The sequence below is a fragment of the Cottoperca gobio genome, chromosome 21, assembly GCF_900634415.1.
Source record: "Cottoperca gobio chromosome 21, fCotGob3.1, whole genome shotgun sequence".
Taxonomy (NCBI): Eukaryota; Metazoa; Chordata; class Actinopteri; order Perciformes; family Bovichtidae; genus Cottoperca; species Cottoperca gobio.
In genome coordinates, this window is record NC_041375.1 from 5,822,777 (window position 1) to 5,841,488 (window position 18,712).

General features: G+C 39.2%; 2 protein-coding genes across 2 annotated transcripts in view; one reads left to right on the forward strand and one right to left on the reverse strand.

Annotated features, from left to right (window-relative positions):
* LOC115026285 (collagen alpha-2(V) chain-like) overlaps nucleotides 1-2,117 on the forward strand; it is a 42,580-nt gene extending 40,463 nt beyond the window's left edge. The window contains exon 54 of the mRNA XM_029459043.1: nucleotides 898-2,117. Coding sequence (XP_029314903.1) covers nucleotides 898-1,044 — 147 coding nt within the window. The 3' untranslated portion in view covers nucleotides 1,045-2,117. The remainder of the gene's footprint in view (nucleotides 1-897) is intronic.
* A 1,814-nt stretch (nucleotides 2,118-3,931) lies between these two features.
* LOC115026747 (PTB domain-containing engulfment adapter protein 1-like) overlaps nucleotides 3,932-18,712 on the reverse strand; it is an 86,285-nt gene continuing 71,504 nt past the window's right edge. Inside the window, 11 exon segments of the mRNA XM_029459697.1 lie at nucleotides 3,932-4,747; nucleotides 5,456-5,466; nucleotides 7,019-7,113; nucleotides 7,614-7,752; nucleotides 8,922-9,008; nucleotides 9,695-9,811; nucleotides 10,043-10,123; nucleotides 10,125-10,181; nucleotides 10,323-10,421; nucleotides 12,979-13,050; nucleotides 18,386-18,447. Coding sequence (XP_029315557.1) covers nucleotides 4,726-4,747; nucleotides 5,456-5,466; nucleotides 7,019-7,113; nucleotides 7,614-7,752; nucleotides 8,922-9,008; nucleotides 9,695-9,811; nucleotides 10,043-10,123; nucleotides 10,125-10,181; nucleotides 10,323-10,421; nucleotides 12,979-13,050; nucleotides 18,386-18,447 — 842 coding nt within the window. The 3' untranslated portion in view covers nucleotides 3,932-4,725.

Sequence of the window (18,712 nt, forward strand, 5' to 3'; positions counted from 1 at the left end):
TTTTAGCAAACAAAGCTGGCCTGATCAATATTTTCTTATTAACACTGGATGAAATTATTTTGTTTAAAGCTGCAGTCTGTAACTTTATCAGAAACGGTAAAACGGTCACTATACCCTGACAGTAGTGCATGAATCATGTTCCTCTGCCTCCCAGTGATCCTAATGAAAACCTCTAACGCAGTCTCATCACTGCTTGTGAACTCCGATCAAACTTTCAAAATAGTTTTGAATAGAGTTGATCAAATATGAATCAAGATTGAAACTGCATTGTCTATTTCTCACCTCAAATGTTTTAGAAACATATTTCAAGTTACTGTTCAGCTGTAAACTGATCACGTTTGCTCGCCGGGCAACGCTTGGTTTTGGCTCGACTGTCTTAAAGTTGGCGGCCGGGTCACAAACGTTCTCATTCTCCCAGAAATCAAAGAAAGAAGAAATGAAAACAATACAGACTGGGTCTATTCCTTGCCAAGTTCCATGCAAACCAAATCGTCCAAGATGTTTAATGCACTCATATTTTATAGCTTTATAGCTCTACGGCTTTTCAAAACTTCCAGACATCATTGGACAAAGCCAGTTCACGCAACTCTGAGAACAAACTGGAGATTAATATTTACACTACAAAGATATGTGGTCACAGACCATCTCAGCAAGTGGTTTTAGTGATGGGAGCACAATGCTTCTTGGTGGATGTTTACGCCTGTATTTAGACTACTTGTCGCCCAGGGTCAATGCGGCTCAACGATGGAGCTCTATGGCACAGAGGAATAACATATATCAGGCTGTGGAAATATAATGCCAATACTTGTTTACCTTTTCATTAAGATGTATTGTTCTATTGTATTGTAGAGAACTATTAACTTAGTAACTAAGCTTCTATTTGTCAATCTTTTACAGCAAGCAAATGGCAACTGGGGCAAGACAGTGTTTGAGTACAGGACACAGAAAACTGCAAGACTTCCTATTGTGGATATGGCACCTGTGGACATTGGCGGCCCAGATCAAGAGTTCGGCGTCGATATCGGTCCCGTGTGTTTCTTGTAAAATCGTCAGTGGGGATGCGTGGAGGAGAATCCTGAGACTATTGAACTGACAGCTGACGCGATCAGCCACATTGTACATACGAGTACTGAGGACTATTCTGGCCCTGTGGCAAGATATTTATTGTGCCTTTCAACCCAGTTCAAGACATCGAAGATTTGCAAGTTAGAATGAATGTTTGGAATTTACTTAAGAAACTTGGTAAAGAAATCAGAATCGTTCCTCTGTCTTCTTGTGTATGTTTGACTCCGAGTGTGATGCTTTCTGAGACTCACTATGGGGGTCCAAATATATTAAACTTTAATTGTATTTCACAAACCAACTTTGCCAAAGATTTATGAATATGAACGCTTTAAAAATGGTAATTATAACTGCTGTTTGTAGGCCCAGAGAAATCCCACTGAGTCAAATGTTGTCCCTCCACTACTATGTTTTACAGATTTCTCTATTCATTTTTTGTTTGAAAATGTTTGCATATACAACAACATTGTGGTGCTATTGAGGAAACAAACAAAGCCAATGATGCGTTCACTGGCGCAGGTATTTTTCTCAAGACAGTCTTGATGAACCAATGACTGTATTTTAAAATGTACCACCGACCACGTAGAACATTAAAGACAAATTAAGACTGTCGACTCCTTCAGTGATAGCTACCTCGTCACCAAAACTGAGAAACGATGTCACTACATGTAAATCTTCTTTCACAGGTGCTGTTTTGTAAGTAGTGTGATCCTTGTGCACTCCTCCTGGCTGCGTGCTACAGGACAGGGTGTGGGGATACCAATAAAGATCTTTCTGTCAACGACGAGAGACGAATGAGGTGTTGTGTGAGTGGTGTGTGGTGATTTGTAATTTTTTGTTATTTTTACCCCCCTTTCAATTTCAATATCGTACAGTAACAGTTAGCACAGAATATTCTATTTTTATGCATGTCAGCTCCCCCTTTTCAGTATCCTGGAATTATATGCTCTTGAAATCCTTTTTATAATCCGTTTTATAGATTAAGGTGGCTGTGAGTGCCTGTTTGCTTTGTATTTCTTGCTATGCAACAAATTAAACAAACTGCTTGTTTATCCCCCCAAGCTCTTGTCATATTGATTCAGGTATAGTTAGGTTACGTTTACGTTTGTGATTTTGCACACAAACTTATTTTTAGACATATTTTGTAGTTTCTCAAAACTTTTATCTATTTAACATAATTTTCACAGTTGTTTCTAATGTAAGCGGTTTGTTTGAAATCTTCATGAATGTGTCTTCAAGTAATTCTATTGTGGCCATTTGGTTCACATTTGAGTATATTTATTATAGATTTGTTACTTTGCGAGGCTTGGCTGCCTGCTAACACCCCGGAGGCAGAGTGGAGGAGGAAGAGGCTGTCAAACTGGAAGCAGATGCATTTCATCCTTGAAAATAAATATTGAAAATACTTCTCTCTGCCTGTTCTTGTTTGAGAGGAATTCATGTGTTCCCTTGTACAATAATAGAATCACTTTAGCCTCGAGAGGGTATGAAATGCTGTGGCGAAAAACCCAGAAAAAGAGAGATGAAGGTAACAAATGTTGTGATGTTGGACCAGAAAAGGAACATGGATGTAGATAAAGAAGTAGAACAGTTGCAGTCTACAATCATGCTAGTAGGCCTACTGTGAGGCTGTAGCTACTTACAATTGAGCTAAATGCTAATGTCAGCATGCTAACATGGTCACAATGACAATGTTAGCATGATGTTTGGGAGGTAACATTTCCCTCCCATCTCAGTGTAGTGTTAGCATGCTAGCATTACCTCATAAGCACTAAACACAAAGGAATGGGAACATGGGGATGTCATTACTAATGTAATGTTTACCATGGTCAACATCTTAATTTAGCGTTTTAGCATGCTAACATTAGCACTGAACACAAAGTTACCTACAGCTGAGACTTATGGGAATGTCTTTAGTTTTTGCATGCATTATGTCATAAACCAAAGTAATGAACACATAACAAAGTTTTACCTAATTATGGCAAGTCAAGTGGATCACGTTAGGGGTATTAATTATTGTCCATATTGTGTAGAAATACATCCAATAATTGTTAGGATATTTCAAACAGAAACAAATATATTATCACTATGTGGGATCAGTCAGTAGGGTTCAACATCTGAGAACCAAGAATGTGCGAACAACATTACGTGCCAATCCATCCTGCAGATATTAAGCTATTTCCTTGAAGCGAATGCTTTGAAATGCTGCTAGAGGAAAAGTCACAGGATCACTAACGTCTCTAGGTTTTATCCCAGTAAAGAGAACAGGATACAGCGTTGGAGGCGGGCCCCCGCTCATTCCTATGAGAGTTGCTCATTGCAGGGTGAAGCCAAAGAATTACACGGATCTTCCGAATCCATGTGCATGCAATCCAAAGTGCATGCACTTGCATTTTCCTAAAACCTGGCCTCCCAGCTCCGTCTCGGCTCATCACATGAATGGAGGAAGGAAAAAAACTGTGGATTTGCGCATTTTACAACTTTTACGAGCTAATGATTTAAATGAGGGATATTCAAGTGTTCGTAATAGGAAAGAGTTTTACCTCAACAACAAAAATATACGCTGATTTATAGATGTCTCTTTCCCAATGTAAGTCAATGGGAAAAAGTAATTTTGGGCTCCATAGCATCACGTGACTGATACAGAAGTTGTAATTTCATGGTTTGGCCAGTATGAACATTTGCTTCAACGCCATTCATTAGTTGGGAACTATGAATGTCATTGAGATATTTCATTGGGCTGATAGACCATTCACAGAGCCATGTTGGCAGCGTGGCTAATACAATCTTTGAATTGAAGAGAAAACATTTCAAAGATAAAAATACACAAGCAGCTAAACAAAAGTCAATGAGTAGTTCAGCATTTTTTTGCAGTAAGATTTTCTTTAATATCTGTAACAGCAAAGTCAATGCAACCAAAAGTAAAATAATGGAATAGTACTGTATATGGACAGGCTGTCCAAAAAAGTTCCTTCTGGTGCAAGAAGAGAGGAGACTAAACTGATGACAAAGTAAAAATATGACAAGTAAATACTGACATGGCAACTCAAACTTGGGAAATACAAAAACAAATCAAACAAACAAACAAACAAACAACGACTCCATGTGGAAAACAAAAGGGGGGAAGGATGAGTAAGCCAAACAAATATCAGACTGGATTAATAAAGTACATAAAGTGTGACTTAATGTTGAGTAAAATAAGCTATGTGATGTTATGGGTAAGCTGTAAGTTTGCGTTAATGATACAGATTCCATTTATTTTCTTTGTCAGCTTGTGTTTTGCATACAAACAGGAATGTGTTAACGATACAGAATTCAAATGGTGCATACACACAAACTGTCTCATATGAAAATTCTGCCACCGAGTGTACCATTGGACATATTCGACTATTTACATCTCTCATTGCCTGTGCAAGCAAAAGTACTTCTTCTTACAAAAATAGTTCTTTTCTATAATGGATCACCTTGAAATATCGAAAAAACCAATCTAAATGCAAATGCATATAAACCTCAAGATGAAAACTGTGACATCTTGACTCGACGGTGGAGTGGATTTTGGCACTTCTTCATACAAACAAGTTAAAAGTACGCGACAAAGAGCATCTTCATGGCATCAGCAGCGGCTGTCTAGCGGGTCCACAGAGAAGACGGTGCCCTCTAAGGTTAGTCCCATTTTGAACCCCTCCTGAAAGACAAGCCAGAGAACAGCTGTGACGCTCAGTGACCACACACACCGACACGGCCTCTGTGAGGTCACGTGTCCCCGTTTAGTTCATAAACAGGAGGTCGGAGTGATGTTGAGATTAGAGAAAATGGGGGAAAAAGTAAAAAAAAACATAAAAGAGAGAATAAAAGTGAATGAAATGTTGTTCCGTCATGCTGGGCAATGCTTTATGTGCAACATCATAAACAAAGCATGCAGCTCATGAGAGAATCTCATTTATATCAGATGAAAAAGTGAAAAGCTATTTTTTATTAATCTGGTAAAAATGCACTTGTAATTGTTTTAGTGTGCTCGATAATATAGCTGCTTTGTTAATAAATGTGACATCGGTTCCAAAACCAATAGCATACTTCTGACCAATTATTGGCTGAAAATCAACATTTTACATGATAACAAATGTGTTTGCTCATATTAATTAATAATCCTCAGTCTGAGTCAGGAGCAGCTCATTAACTACAGAGCTGAGAAAACAAAGTGCTAATTAAAGCTGCTGAGGCCTGAGCACAGTATGCTGAAGCTCTGCTGGGAGAATGCTGGACATTTCTCAGAAGATGGACGAGGTAAGTTGCATCACATGGTGTGCGAACATGCAACAAAAGGCTCCAAAAGGCATGCAGGACACAGCCACAGTCACAGCACAGGCACAGAAGCAGAGCAGAGAGTACAAACCATCTCTGACGCTACAAGTGGAAAGCACAAGAGATGCATTCGCTTGTTAATAGTTAAGAAGAGGAAAAGGTTAAGTGCACTTAAATAAGTGTGCCAGTGCAACATCGCCTCCTACTGGCGACAACCTGCTCAATCTCAGCACATATTTTACAAACACTCAGAAGTTGCAGCTGATATTCAGTTACAGAAGTCATCATTTTCTATCATACTGTAATTCAAAACCTTGTAATGTTAGGCTTCACACAGACCCACAGAGAATCACAGGCTACTGTGGATCTGGCTTCAATTTTTCCATTTGATTGTCTGTCAAACTTTTTCTCATACCCACTTTGGAAGGAGAAACAAAAGCCATACTCGTTAATAATGCAGCCCATAAATCTTTTCTCAAACATTAACAATATTATGAGATTATGTGTAAAACAGCATAAAGGATTTTAGTGGAACTAAGCTTTTATTAATAACTTATTGTAAAGTTTTATTAGTTTTAGTCTTGAATGAACACACTTTATAAAGAGGAGGTAAAACAGACGAGGACATTTGCTGTGTGTCTTCAATACATGTTAACTTTCTTCTGATAATAACTATGATGAAGGTTAATATCTGATCCCTACCCTCGTACAACTTAGGAAGTTGTCTGGGAGTAGAATCACATGTTGTACTAACTAAGCAGCCACAGCTATAAAGTCTTTGTGGCATCTGTAAACAGACTCAGTTGCCGTATGTCAGCGTAATTGAACAGTTTCTGATTAGACAACTAGTTTTTCAAGTTCAGTACATTAGCATCAGTTCATTTTACATTATACAATTATGAAATAGATTATCCGATTGATGTTCCTTTCACTATTTTTTCCCAGCCCCCTTGCAATGGCTGTGCGTCCCCCGCAGAGACCCGCCCCACAGTTTGAGAAGCAGCGAGCCACAGAGTCAGCAACTGATCTGACAGAATATGGACAAGCCCCCCCGAGTGCAATACTGTTGACTTTGTATTCATACTCCCAGACAGCGGGGCCTAATATGTGTAATTTCTGAATAGTGAATAAAATGTTAAACTCAGCTGTTCATTGACTTGCTCCAGCAGACCATAAGCACTATTACATTCAAATGTTCCACTGTAATATTAAAACATCTTCACTGAACACTAAGCACATTTTAATTACTTTTCACTCCACTGAAAGGCGTTAAAGAACATTGAACAGAGCTAAGTGCTGCACAAATACTTTTTATCAACGCATTTCTAAATGGATGTGTAACTGCTTTCATGTCTGACAAATCCAAAGAAGGAAGTGTTTCATATTTATCAGTCAGCTTTTTCAGAAAGAAAACAGGAATACAGAATTAGGAAATCCTTCACATGTGCTTGTTTTACCTCTCTATGCACAACATTATGTCAAACTTGATGGATTTTAACATTATTACTTTCCATAAACAGAATACTGGAGCTCGCTTACAGTCCAGAATGGATTCAGCAGTGGCGTCCACCACTGAGGCGTCTTCATGTGAACAGCGGTGCTACTGACACAAGACAGACAGGAGACAGCTGTTTACGCCACAGTGTTCACTCACCTGCATCTCATCCAGCTTTGACTGGATATCTGGAGGGAAGTCAGCTGACCCGCAGGTGAACGGATCAAACGGCTCCGCACCAAACAGATCTTTGCCTGCAAACACACACAGCAGATAGACATCACACACAGAGAAGTCATGTCTTCTATGTGCTATGCTACGGATATTAAATAATATATATAAATAACAACAGGGTTCGTAAAGATTTTTAAGAGTACATTTCAAGCACTTCCAGGCACCTTAACCTTAATCATCAAATCTAAATTGTTACTATAAATGCAATGTGTATGTTTGGATCATGATTATTAATGAGATTGATTCATTTTAAACATTCAAATATTTTACATTCACATTGTCATTGTGTAAATGAAACACAAGAGTATGTTAAAAACAGAATAGTGTATTCCAATTCAAGCATATTCCTAACCATGAAAAAGAAAACGGGTAAAAAATAAATATTTTTCAAACCCGGAGACAAAAATAAATGTATTTTTTAACAGATGCTATCCTTCAATTCTGCAGAATAAATCTTTCAGGAGACGGAGAACTTATTCAGAAACCTGTAAATGTTATGATGGATGAAGTAACTACTCACTTATATCTGGTGGTAATGTGGTCGGGGGAGGGGGTGGGCAGCCGTTGCTGGCGAGTGTGGGCACCAGAGGTGTCACAGGGGAGAAGGGAACCATGTCGAACACGTCTGTAGACTGCGGCTTCATGGAGAGGCTCCCTGCCTGTGTATAAAGTGGTGGAGTCGGTTAAGCCGAGGTCAGACTTGTGTACGCATGCACATAGACAAACTACACAGCTATTTGTTTGTATACAAAAGCAAGAGAAGAAGCAGAATAAAAGCAAAAGCAGGAGACACGAAGGCCTCACGGAGCAGAAAGAAAGAGAAAAGCGTAGAGTGTTTACGCGAGGCCGTGGGATGCTGCATCCCTCTGTAGGCTTAGGAGGAAGGAGAGCGGGTTTTGCAGGCGGAGGAGTTAGTAGCCCACTGGACAAGTTGGACTCCGGCGAGCTCATAGGAGTGAGCGTGACAGAGGAGATCTCCAGACAGGAGATGCTGTGACACCAGAAGAGAGAGGAGGGCCTCTGCAGCATGTACGCTTCATTAGCCGCGTTTATGTGCAGCGGCTGAGAAGAGATGGCAGACAGACAATGAGCAGAGAGGAACAATATTATTCAGTGCTGCAGAGTAGGAAAGGTGTGGGTAATTGCTTTAGCGGGAGGCTGTCATGAGTACTGGCATTTGGCCCAATTACATGCTAAATGTATCACGTTTCTCATCAGACCAATCAGGTGTGTAATTGCTTTGCCTCAGACACAGCAGCTCACACCCCCACAGACTCCCTGCAGATAGCTTTGGTCATTCCAAACTTCACTTTGTGGCCTTTAATCACACATGCGATATCTGCAAGCCCAGCCGGCCTTAAAATAATACTTTTGTAAGCTTAACTTTGATAAACTTCCTTAATTAAAAGATGGTTGTGGTTGTGTACTTTTGGCTGATGTGGAACATTTGAATCCCAAATGAGTTAAGAGTAACATTACACTGATAGGCTACGTTTGTCTGCAGACACTGCAGTTAAAGCAAGTAAAAAAAGAACCCAATTTTAGTCTTAAAAATACAATTTTATATTTATAAGAAATAAAATGCACCCTTGTTCAATTCAGTGCAGTCAGGTGTTTCTGGTCTGGTATGAGCAGTAGTTTATGGTGGCTAATGTTAGCTAACGTTAGCTCATGTTAATGTGTAGCAGCTTGCTAACTTTATGACTCTACCTGTGTTACTGTTAGCACTCACTTTAACTTGCTGTTCAGACAAAGTGACATAGCTTTAATATGTTGAATGTAAACTTTGTTCAATCTGTAAGCTGAAGAGCTGTGTGTGTGTCCTTACTGGTGGCACGTGAGATATCATCAGCTGCTCTTCAAGATCTTGAAGCTGCTGCTTTAGCTCAGAGTTTTCTGATTCCAGTTCTTGAATCTGGATGAAAACAAAAGCATTTCAGTCATTTTAGAAGCCACAGTACATTCAGTGAACTGTAGTGTGGTGTCTGATATGGAGACATCAACTGTGAAAGTGATTCATTAGCATTAACCCTGATATCAAGTTAACACGCTATTAACTTGTTGTTTAAACGCTCTGAGCAATACAATACAACACGTCTTCGTAGTGTTCCCCATTACAACCTAAAGCCCCCGTCAAGTTAACAAGCTTTGCATTTAATATGTTTCATACTTTTTAAAAAGCTTTTTCCAAGTAGCTAACACACCAAATACAAGTCTTTTTAACTACGTTTTAGAAATGACAGATGCAAATTAACATTAAGATGCATGTGACACAGGAGTTAACTAGCACTCTGTCCTTCATCAATCAAGTCCATATCACCATTTAAAGAAAACCAGTAGGAAAGCTCCACAATTCAGCAGAGTATATATATTATACTATAATCCGACATGTTGGGTCTGTGACAACAGAGCTCATTAATATTCATTACTGACTTTCTTCATCAACACAGCTTAATTGTCCACGCTGCATGATTTAAAAAAATCAATAGAAATAAGCCATGCATTAAGTAATACAAATTTCAATGTGTCAGCATGGTGGTGTAAGTTTTCAAAGTAAATTAAAGTCCATGTGAAGCTGAATCAAGAGGACGTGAGACGTACTCTCTTCTGTAGGGTTCCGATCTGCTTCCTGGTTTCCACGTCCTTCCCTCCAGACTCTAGGAACTTCTTGTAGGCTAAGTCAAAGGCCTGGCCGATGGTTAGAGTTATCTCTTCTGCCTGCAGCAGAGGAGCAACAATACTATATACAATATATATTCACCATATTTATCTAAATGTCACTAGATCTTATTTACAGTTGAATTGATCACTGACAGTTAACTACGAGATGACTAAATACCAAAGAAATGAAAAGTACAGTATCAAAAAATGAAACGTATACAATCATTTTACATTCTGTCAAATGTACATTTGTTACACTGAAAAGACAAGGAAGCAGAAGGCACTTACACACTTTTCACTGTCAAACACAAAGCAGAGGTGCTTGTTGGACTCAGAGTCTTTGCAGATGAAAGTAAATATCCTTTTATCAGGTCTTGTCATCTGCACAGAAGGATATCCTGTGTAACTGACAGTTATGCTGCACCTCCTGGAAAACACACACAATACGTTCATCATTTATTCACTTAATGTACGAATCCCGACCTTCTCTACACGGTGTGTGTTGTCAGTAGAACGCCAGCGGTTCTGTACAGTATTGAAAAAACATAATGCTAATCTTTGGACTCACTTTTGTCTTGAGGTCGAGTATTTTCACGCCATAAATGGAGATCTGTAATTCCACTTTGGGGGTCTTCTGTCCCTCTGACTTCTTGATATGTCTCTGAAACTGCCAAAGAGAGAACTCCAATAATTAGTCCACTTTATTTAAGCACCAATATCTATCAGGAACAAAATCACATGCTAATGATATACAACACTACCACTACGGGCACATCTTTAAAGGTGTATGTTCTTTGGCCACTAGGGGGAAGCAGCACGAGCTGAAAACACATGGTCACCTCAAAAAGTTGTGAAAATGAACGTGCAAATCGTCCTCACTGAAAACACCTCCGTATAGGTCGTCTGTGCAAACTGCATATTATGACCCATATTTAATCTTTTCCTGAACCAAACCAAGAAGTTTTGTTTCCTAACATGAACCAATAGTTCTGTTTCACAACGTTAAACACGTGTTTAAGAACAATCACAACATTAATAGAATGGTCATATATATATATATATATATATATATATTATAAATGATAATTTTGGGAGTCATTGGCACAACAAGCTTTTGTGTCATTTAGGTATGAGGAAGTGTTAAGAGCGCACTAGCAATCAATTGCCTGTTTATACATTCTGCAGACACAGAACTTCATTAGTCGTTTCTGGCTTTCTGACATGCAAGTACAATATGCATTCTTCTTTTAGCTCCGTTTTGGTTTCCACCAATTTCTGAGAAGGATATCCGTCTCTAAACGCTCCTCTATGTTCACCAGCTAGTTGCTAACTTTGTCTATCTGCTGTTTGGTGCCGAGCAGTTTAAGTACAGTGTGTGTGTGTTTATCACTGTTTTCATGGCACAGCTGACTGGATTGGGAATAAAACAGCAGCACTTGTGTGTAGTGCTATTATAATTTGCTTATGAACATATTAACATTAAGGTTAAGTGTTTAACAGAAGACTCAAGAGGACATGAAGTAAATCTGTTATTCATTCAGTTGGTCATTCTTTCAAGCACTGCCAAAAAACTATTTATGTCTTTATGCCAAATGACATAAATAACAGCAGGAATTGGCCAATGAAAATATTCAGCCCTTGTAAGGCCTGTTCTGTCATTGAAGACATTTACTTTCCAGGGCCTGCAGATACAAACAACAGACTAGGAGAGAGAACAGTACGTGTTTGTTGCAAGGAGATTTATCTACACACATGCACTTATTTTAATTGCAGTGACAATAAGTGTTTGACCCATTCCATCCAGCGCTGTCACTCAATTCTCCTCACATGATCTTTGGAAACATAAAGCCTGCCAGTGTATCTGTGAGAGTAACCATGGAGCCTTGGTCTCCAAACAGGCTTTCAAGATCAAAAGTAATGTAACAATAGAGGTATGGGTGTGGGAAAACAGTCCTCCCCTACAAGTGGCCTCACAGATTCAACTCTTGGCAGGAGAAGACAGCGGCGAGGCCAGCAGCCGGAGAGCAGCCACATTAACAAGAGGCTGTGAGAAAGGAGAGTCTTTGCTGCACGATAACCTTAACCCTTCAACACACACCTTAAGTCACCCAAAACTACATTAAACACACATTTCATTCAGTTAAGCACTCAGCTATCATGTGTTCCTCAAACTATTTGTTTTAACTATGTTCTGCAGTCAAAGTATGAACAATTATTATTTTTTAATGTTTTCTGCAAAACGTTTGTAGGTCTGGTGTACAAACTTCAACCGGTCAGATTTTATACAAACCGACATGTATCATTATTACACGCTCTGGCTAATTAAAAATAAGTCATACTGCTCCCTGTCTAGCTATTCATTTTCTCTGGCGGAGACCAACAACAGAGTTCAAAGTTCAAGAATCAATGAAAGAGGTTAGAAGATTTTAATTTAAAATGCAATATTTTATTTTATGGCCACTTGAGTTGTTCCAGCAAACAGTTTCCAACAGACACAGAGAAATACCAGCGTTCATTCGTTGGTGATAATTCTCTGTGGTTAGTTCCTACACGTGACACCTTTCACATGACATATAGTCATTTAAACCATTGTGACGATATGATTAGTGTAGCTTTAATCAATGCATTAACTAACAAATAATATTAAAGCACACGTGTGTGTTCATGAGTGGCATTAACATAGTGTAATTAAGTATTAAGGGATTATATTGTTTCAAGAAATCTATTTTTTCCCTATTAATATGCAAATCTAGGCTGTAGCACCTAATTAGATCGTATAGTTCACAGCTGGAACCAGTGGCAGGGAATATTCAATGAAAAGAGTGTTTATCATGTGTCACTGAGTTATGTCAGAGTGTATTAAAATACCTGTGCTTTAATAAAGTGACTTATTAGGTCAAAACCATATGTTGGCATTTCAAGACAAAATGTTCCGGTTAATGGGTTTGAGCTCGTGGTAAGAAACAACAGGTTTCCCGGTTTTATTGAATCCTGCATCTACCCGGGGGAAGGTTGACTGGGCAAACTGCTGTTATTATCCAGCAGATATGGGCATCGACACTTAGGTGCTGAATACTCCAAGGGCACCTTGCTGTAACTGATGAGGGAGGGGAGCATTTGTCACTCACTCCCACCTCTCCGGCTCTGAGTCATGCTATCCAATCTGGTCACTGAAGAACAGAACTATGCTTCAGGCTACAGCTCACGCTCAGGACTGGCTTTACCTTTAGCTTTCTGACTGCATCCTTGACAACTTCTGTGCCTTTTGGGGCTTCAACCTCGGTGTTTCCAAGGAACTGGAGGGAGAAGAAAAAAGCACTGTATGATACGACAGCAACACAACAAAGACATATACTGTTTATAAGCAAGTGTTTGCTGCAGTAACTCTTGTGCCTCTCTCGGGACATGTTCTGGTGATTTATTGTGTTGATGCATATGAAATACATTTTGGCAATGAAGTGTTTTTCTTTCCAGAATTTAGAAAGTTCTACCTCTGCTTCCTATAATAAGTGTAGAATAAACTACGTAGCCAGAATACAGACACCCGTAGTGACACAAATGTCCACATTGAAAACCACAATTGTTGATCCCACGGCCGTTACAGCATAATATCATGCATTCTGTTACATCGGGCTTCAAAATGAGTTTTTACTGTTTCCCACAAGTTTAAGCCTTTTCCCCATGTTTGCCCTGTGGGGTAACTACATGCTATTTTCCAGGTGTCCTGCACACAAAAGAAAAATGCATCAAAATCAATGTTGTTGCCCATCATTGACATATCCCAGACAACAACTGTGGCATCATGTAAACAAACTGACATTTAAAGGGTTCAAATTCTCTAAATGAATGAAGATTTAGCAGTTATGATTAAATCAGTGGAAGTGGAAATCCTTTTTTTTTTTGACGTGGGCATTTTTGTTCTCTCAAGACATCAGAGGCACACGAGTTAAACGACACACAACGGGAACAGAAAGAAGATAAACACAAATGTTGTTCAAAGGCATGCTTTCATTGGACATGGTAGACAAGTATTTCATAATTCAAGCCAGTAGGTGTAAACTGTAGGACATGAGATTTCTATCTGCATAAAGAATGAACTTGGGCACACACACACACACACACACACACACACACACACACACACACACACACGAGCAGCACTTCTGCCAGTGTCCCACAGATGGAGCCATTAACCTTTGTGCCTGAACATGGTGTTTTCCATCTGGCAGCAGCAGCAGCTGCAGTAATTGTTGCAGTCACACACACTGCTTCAGTGCCCCCTGAGCTTAATGTGTGTAGCCCGTTCCAATATCAGACTTCATAAACACGGGTGTCAGCCCCTTAAAGGTTAGGGGAAACAAAATAACAATGTCTCCCGATAGATTTCAGCAAACAGCTCAGACAGTTGTGGATTGTCTGGGCGACACAGTCTGTGTGAAGCTCTCCATGACTTGGCTTTGCTAATGTCCATTTAATGTGGCAGCTTGGCTTGCAGATGAAATGTCCTTGTAGTGGACCAGTCGGCCTTTCCAATAAAAGCCACAACAAAATGGATCTCCCTTTTATTCTACACAGAAACAGCCTCAGATATTATTATTTTTCTATAAAGGTGGTTAAATACATTTTACATATGTTTTATGTCCTGTGACTATGTACAAAATACAAAGCATTTTAAAATGTTTGTTTTATGTGTAAGCTGTTTGTATTGTTGTTTACCTGCCCGGGAAATGGAGATGGAAATGAGATTTTTTATCCATTTGAACTAAGACATACCAGCGTGACACTTCTCCAGATGATTACTTACATTAAGGCAATTATATATAAGGCCGTTTTCTAAGATTGTAAATATGCAAATGAGGCATTACCTTATTAAGTGCTCATTTGCATACATTTCCACGACAGAAATCCGAACATTGGATAAAGTCAAGTTCAACATTCTTGTTTCATTTTGTTGAAATGTTTGTTGAGTCAAAGTTTTTCACAGAGGGGACTTTGGTTATCTCTTTGTATCACTCCACAAATCAGAAAACAAATCCATATCCGCTATGTTTTTAAGAATAAAACGTTCTATACATCAGGCTATGAACGATATATGAACACCCCCCTCTGTAAGAACCTTCAGGATATGGGAGGAATGAAACTGGAAGGTTTGGTGTTTGGAGCTGCTGAAGTGGAGACTTCCGGCTCAGACTCATTTTAAGAAAACAGCCTTTAAAGATATGTAGGAGAAATCTACAGATGTAAATAAACACAGTTAGTGAAATAAACAGCTCAATGAGTATTGTGGATGTCTTCTTTTCAGTAATATGTCAGAAGATTATGTTAGGCAAGCAAAATAGCTCAAAATCTAAAGATTGACATGTGTTTTCCTGTAGTGTCTCTTCTTTAGCTATAACTGTGTATGATGCATCAGATTTCAAGTATTGGCATTTATGTTGTTTATATGGTCCCTGTTCAAAAAACATGTAAATATATATATATATTTATAGAATGATGCTACACTCTATAAGTGATTTTATGTTCAGGGCATTACATGAACATGAACAATAGTTGTTATTATTCTAACATTTTGTGAAGCAGCAGGTTCATGACAACATAAAAAACATGAAACTAAAGAATTAAAGGATTTAAAAAAAGAAAATGTGCATTATTTTTCTTTCGAGTAAGTCTACATGGAACCTTCAACGCCAGCCCACATGTCTAAATGCAACGAGGCAGGAGAAACACCAACATGGCAGTTATCAATAGAGCCAGAAAACAGATTGAGGCTTTATACCAAAAGTGTCAGCACTGCTGTGACAAATGTACTCCACACACTTCAGCACATAACATGTGTGAGCGTGCCGCTGACAGATGCCTGGAATAGAATGGCGTGTTCCTGACCAGTGCATTCTGGGCTGCGACTGGGGAGGTTTCACAAGGTACACCGAGCTCGCAGGCTCATCCATCAACTGGTGCGTGCAGCGGAGAGACAAACCACCCCTGACCCTCGGTCCCCACAGTGAGGATTCACACGTTAAAGGGGACTGTGCACCCTCGAGTGAAAAAAAAATCCAGCAAAATATGTTAAAATATTTCATCCCCTTGGCAGCCAGGTCTGAAAATTTGATTAATTGAGATGACACAAAGTGAAATGTGCACTCCATCGTTCCATCGTCTACGCACAGCTCACTCCACTTGATTGAAAGGTTCTATCTGCTTTTTTTTGTCACAACTCCAGAAAGGGTGGGATCTGTGTCATGTGCAATGGTTTCAGACTGTGATATGATTTTGGATTTTAGACATCCCACCAGCTTATAAGCCTCTCAACATTTTATCTCCTCCTGTAGTCGTGAGGTCGGTAACAACAGAGCATTGAGTCAGACGGAGAGTCAAACATCTAACCTACAAGAACTTAAAACTAATCACATGAACTAAGAGAACGGAACCTGGACTGAAGTCCTGCTTGCTGTTGATGACGTGATAAATTTAATTAAATATACATATTTGGCATAGATATAATACTGCAGATCTGTCTGTAGAGTTATTCAATAACTGCTTATGAACTCTGACTAAAGGAGAAGTCTCAGAACTTAAACTTTAATCATTAATACCAAACTATGTCATTATTTTCATAAAACTGACTACATCTGCTTTTAGGAAATTACAGACCTGAAGGTGAAACAAATATTTGATTGACAGTCCGAAAATGAATCTACAACAATTTTGATAAACTATGATTTGTTTTTTAAAACTGAGTTTGAGGATTTGCTTCTTTTCTTTGTTTTAGATAAATGAAAATGAAAAGTCTTTAGACAGTTGGTCTACAAAACAAACAATTTCCAGACGTGACCTTGGGCTTTGGGAAACTATAATGGCCGCTTTTCACAATTTTCTCACAATTTATAGATTAAACAATTACAGTAATTGATTAAATAAAACAATAACTAGCAGATAATTGGGTAACTAAAATAATCACAATTTGCAAACTGCTATTTCCCAACACAACTAAATGTTGTTTTTATGAATAAAACTGTGGTTTTGAAACTTTGAACTTGTATCTTTTTCCTGTGGGTGTGGCTGTTAAATAGCCACCATGTATATATTTCTAATTGCAGATTGTAAAAGAGAACATGAACATGACCTTAGTGTTCTCATTAGTAGCTGCAGCCCTGCTTTTTACTATGTGTTGTGTCACAAATCACACTTTATCTTCGGTTTAGTTACAGAAAGCCTGGAGGGAAACCTTCAGGATCATGAGAAGAGATAAAATAGTGCAGGTAGTTTAGTAGTGCCATCAAATCTAAATGATTCAAGACAGGGAAGATTTTTACGACCTTGTTGTAATTCTATCTCTACTTGAGGAATCCTTTCTCGACGACAAGACTGCAGTAAATTACTAACTGAGCTTATTTTCAACAAGTGCTTTAAACCAGAGAGAATAGGCAAAGCACTGGCTCAGCACTTTGACTGACTCATTCCCTGCAAATCCTTCAGTGATGCGCGGTGTACTCAGATCTCAGCAAATTTAGCCAGAAAGGCAACTCATCAGTGAAAGCCGACAATATGCAGACAGTGAGGGAACTGACAATACGCTGGATATGAGAGTTGTGTCTTCTGCCAGTGGGGCCTGTTTCTGTGCTGCAGCAAGGGAGCTTCAGCGGTTCCATCATAACGTTTCTGAAGCTCAGGAGGATGTAGGCGGACGGATCCAGCGCCTGGCAGGAGAAAAACTATTTGTCCAAATGAAGCAGAAAACCCCGTCTGACAAGGAAGCGCTCGACAAGTTATATACATCAAGATGTGTTTGGATATTTGAAAAATACTTTTTGAAAACAGTTTTGTCACAAGCCATGTTTCCAGTCTGCCGTCGGCCAACCTCGGAGGAGTCCAGGAGTACAGCATTTTTTTTTTTTTTTATCCATTACTGTCTTATTCCTATTGTTAGAAAAATATGAATCAACACATCTTCCTCATAGGCACTTCATGTTTTCATGCAGACTGTACAGAAGGCATCTCTCCTGGTAACTTTCTAGGAATCTCCACCACCAACGAACACTAGACGACCACCTCCTGAGCCACAGCCGCTCCACCAATTGCCACAAAAAAACATTTTCGTAGGCAATTTGACAGTTTCGGAAATCCTATGGGGCGCTATCTTTTTCTTCTTCTTTTGCTTATCGGCAGGCTTGGCACTCGTTGGCGTATTGCTGCTGGTCATGCTGGTGGCATCCAAATAAAATCATCCACCATTAAATATCCAAATGATCAAGTAATTCTTAAATAAGGTAGACTAACTAGAAATATCAAATAGATGATTAAAGGGGTAAAGGGTGTTGGGCAATGTTGGTGGCTCCATCACGTGCCGTGCTAATAAACAAAACTAATTTGTCAGACTTTGAGCTGCTGCCCTAAATAAATGGCCCGGTTGTCTCAGGAGAAATGCATCATGGGACACGAGGACTGAGAGCCGTGGATTAATAGCCCTGACAGAGAGCCAGCACATAAACAGGAAGGTATAATCCACAAAAGGAAGGATTCTATTATGTGTCTGTATTTCAATGTGGACACGAGAAAAGCTGCTCACCATTGTTTTTTGTTGAATTATTTTACAGTCACAAAGCTCTGCAACAGACTGATGGTGGAACATACCTTGACATTGTATGGTATGTAATGCTTGGCCAGGGCTTCCGGGGTGTGCATCCATGATTTATCTGAAACGATACAAACAGCTCACTCAATACATAATAATAATAATAATAATAATAATAATACATTTGATTTGTAAAGCGCCTTTCCAAGCTAAAAGCAATCTCAAAGCGCTACAATGCAGCACAACAAAAACAACAACAACAACAACAACAGACATAAGATTTTACGGAAAGGCTTACAGCAGAATGAATGGTCTCCTTTAATAACGTATGCAGAGGCACAATCATCTACGTAAGAGGTTGAATCTCACACAGCCAGACGTGTGAA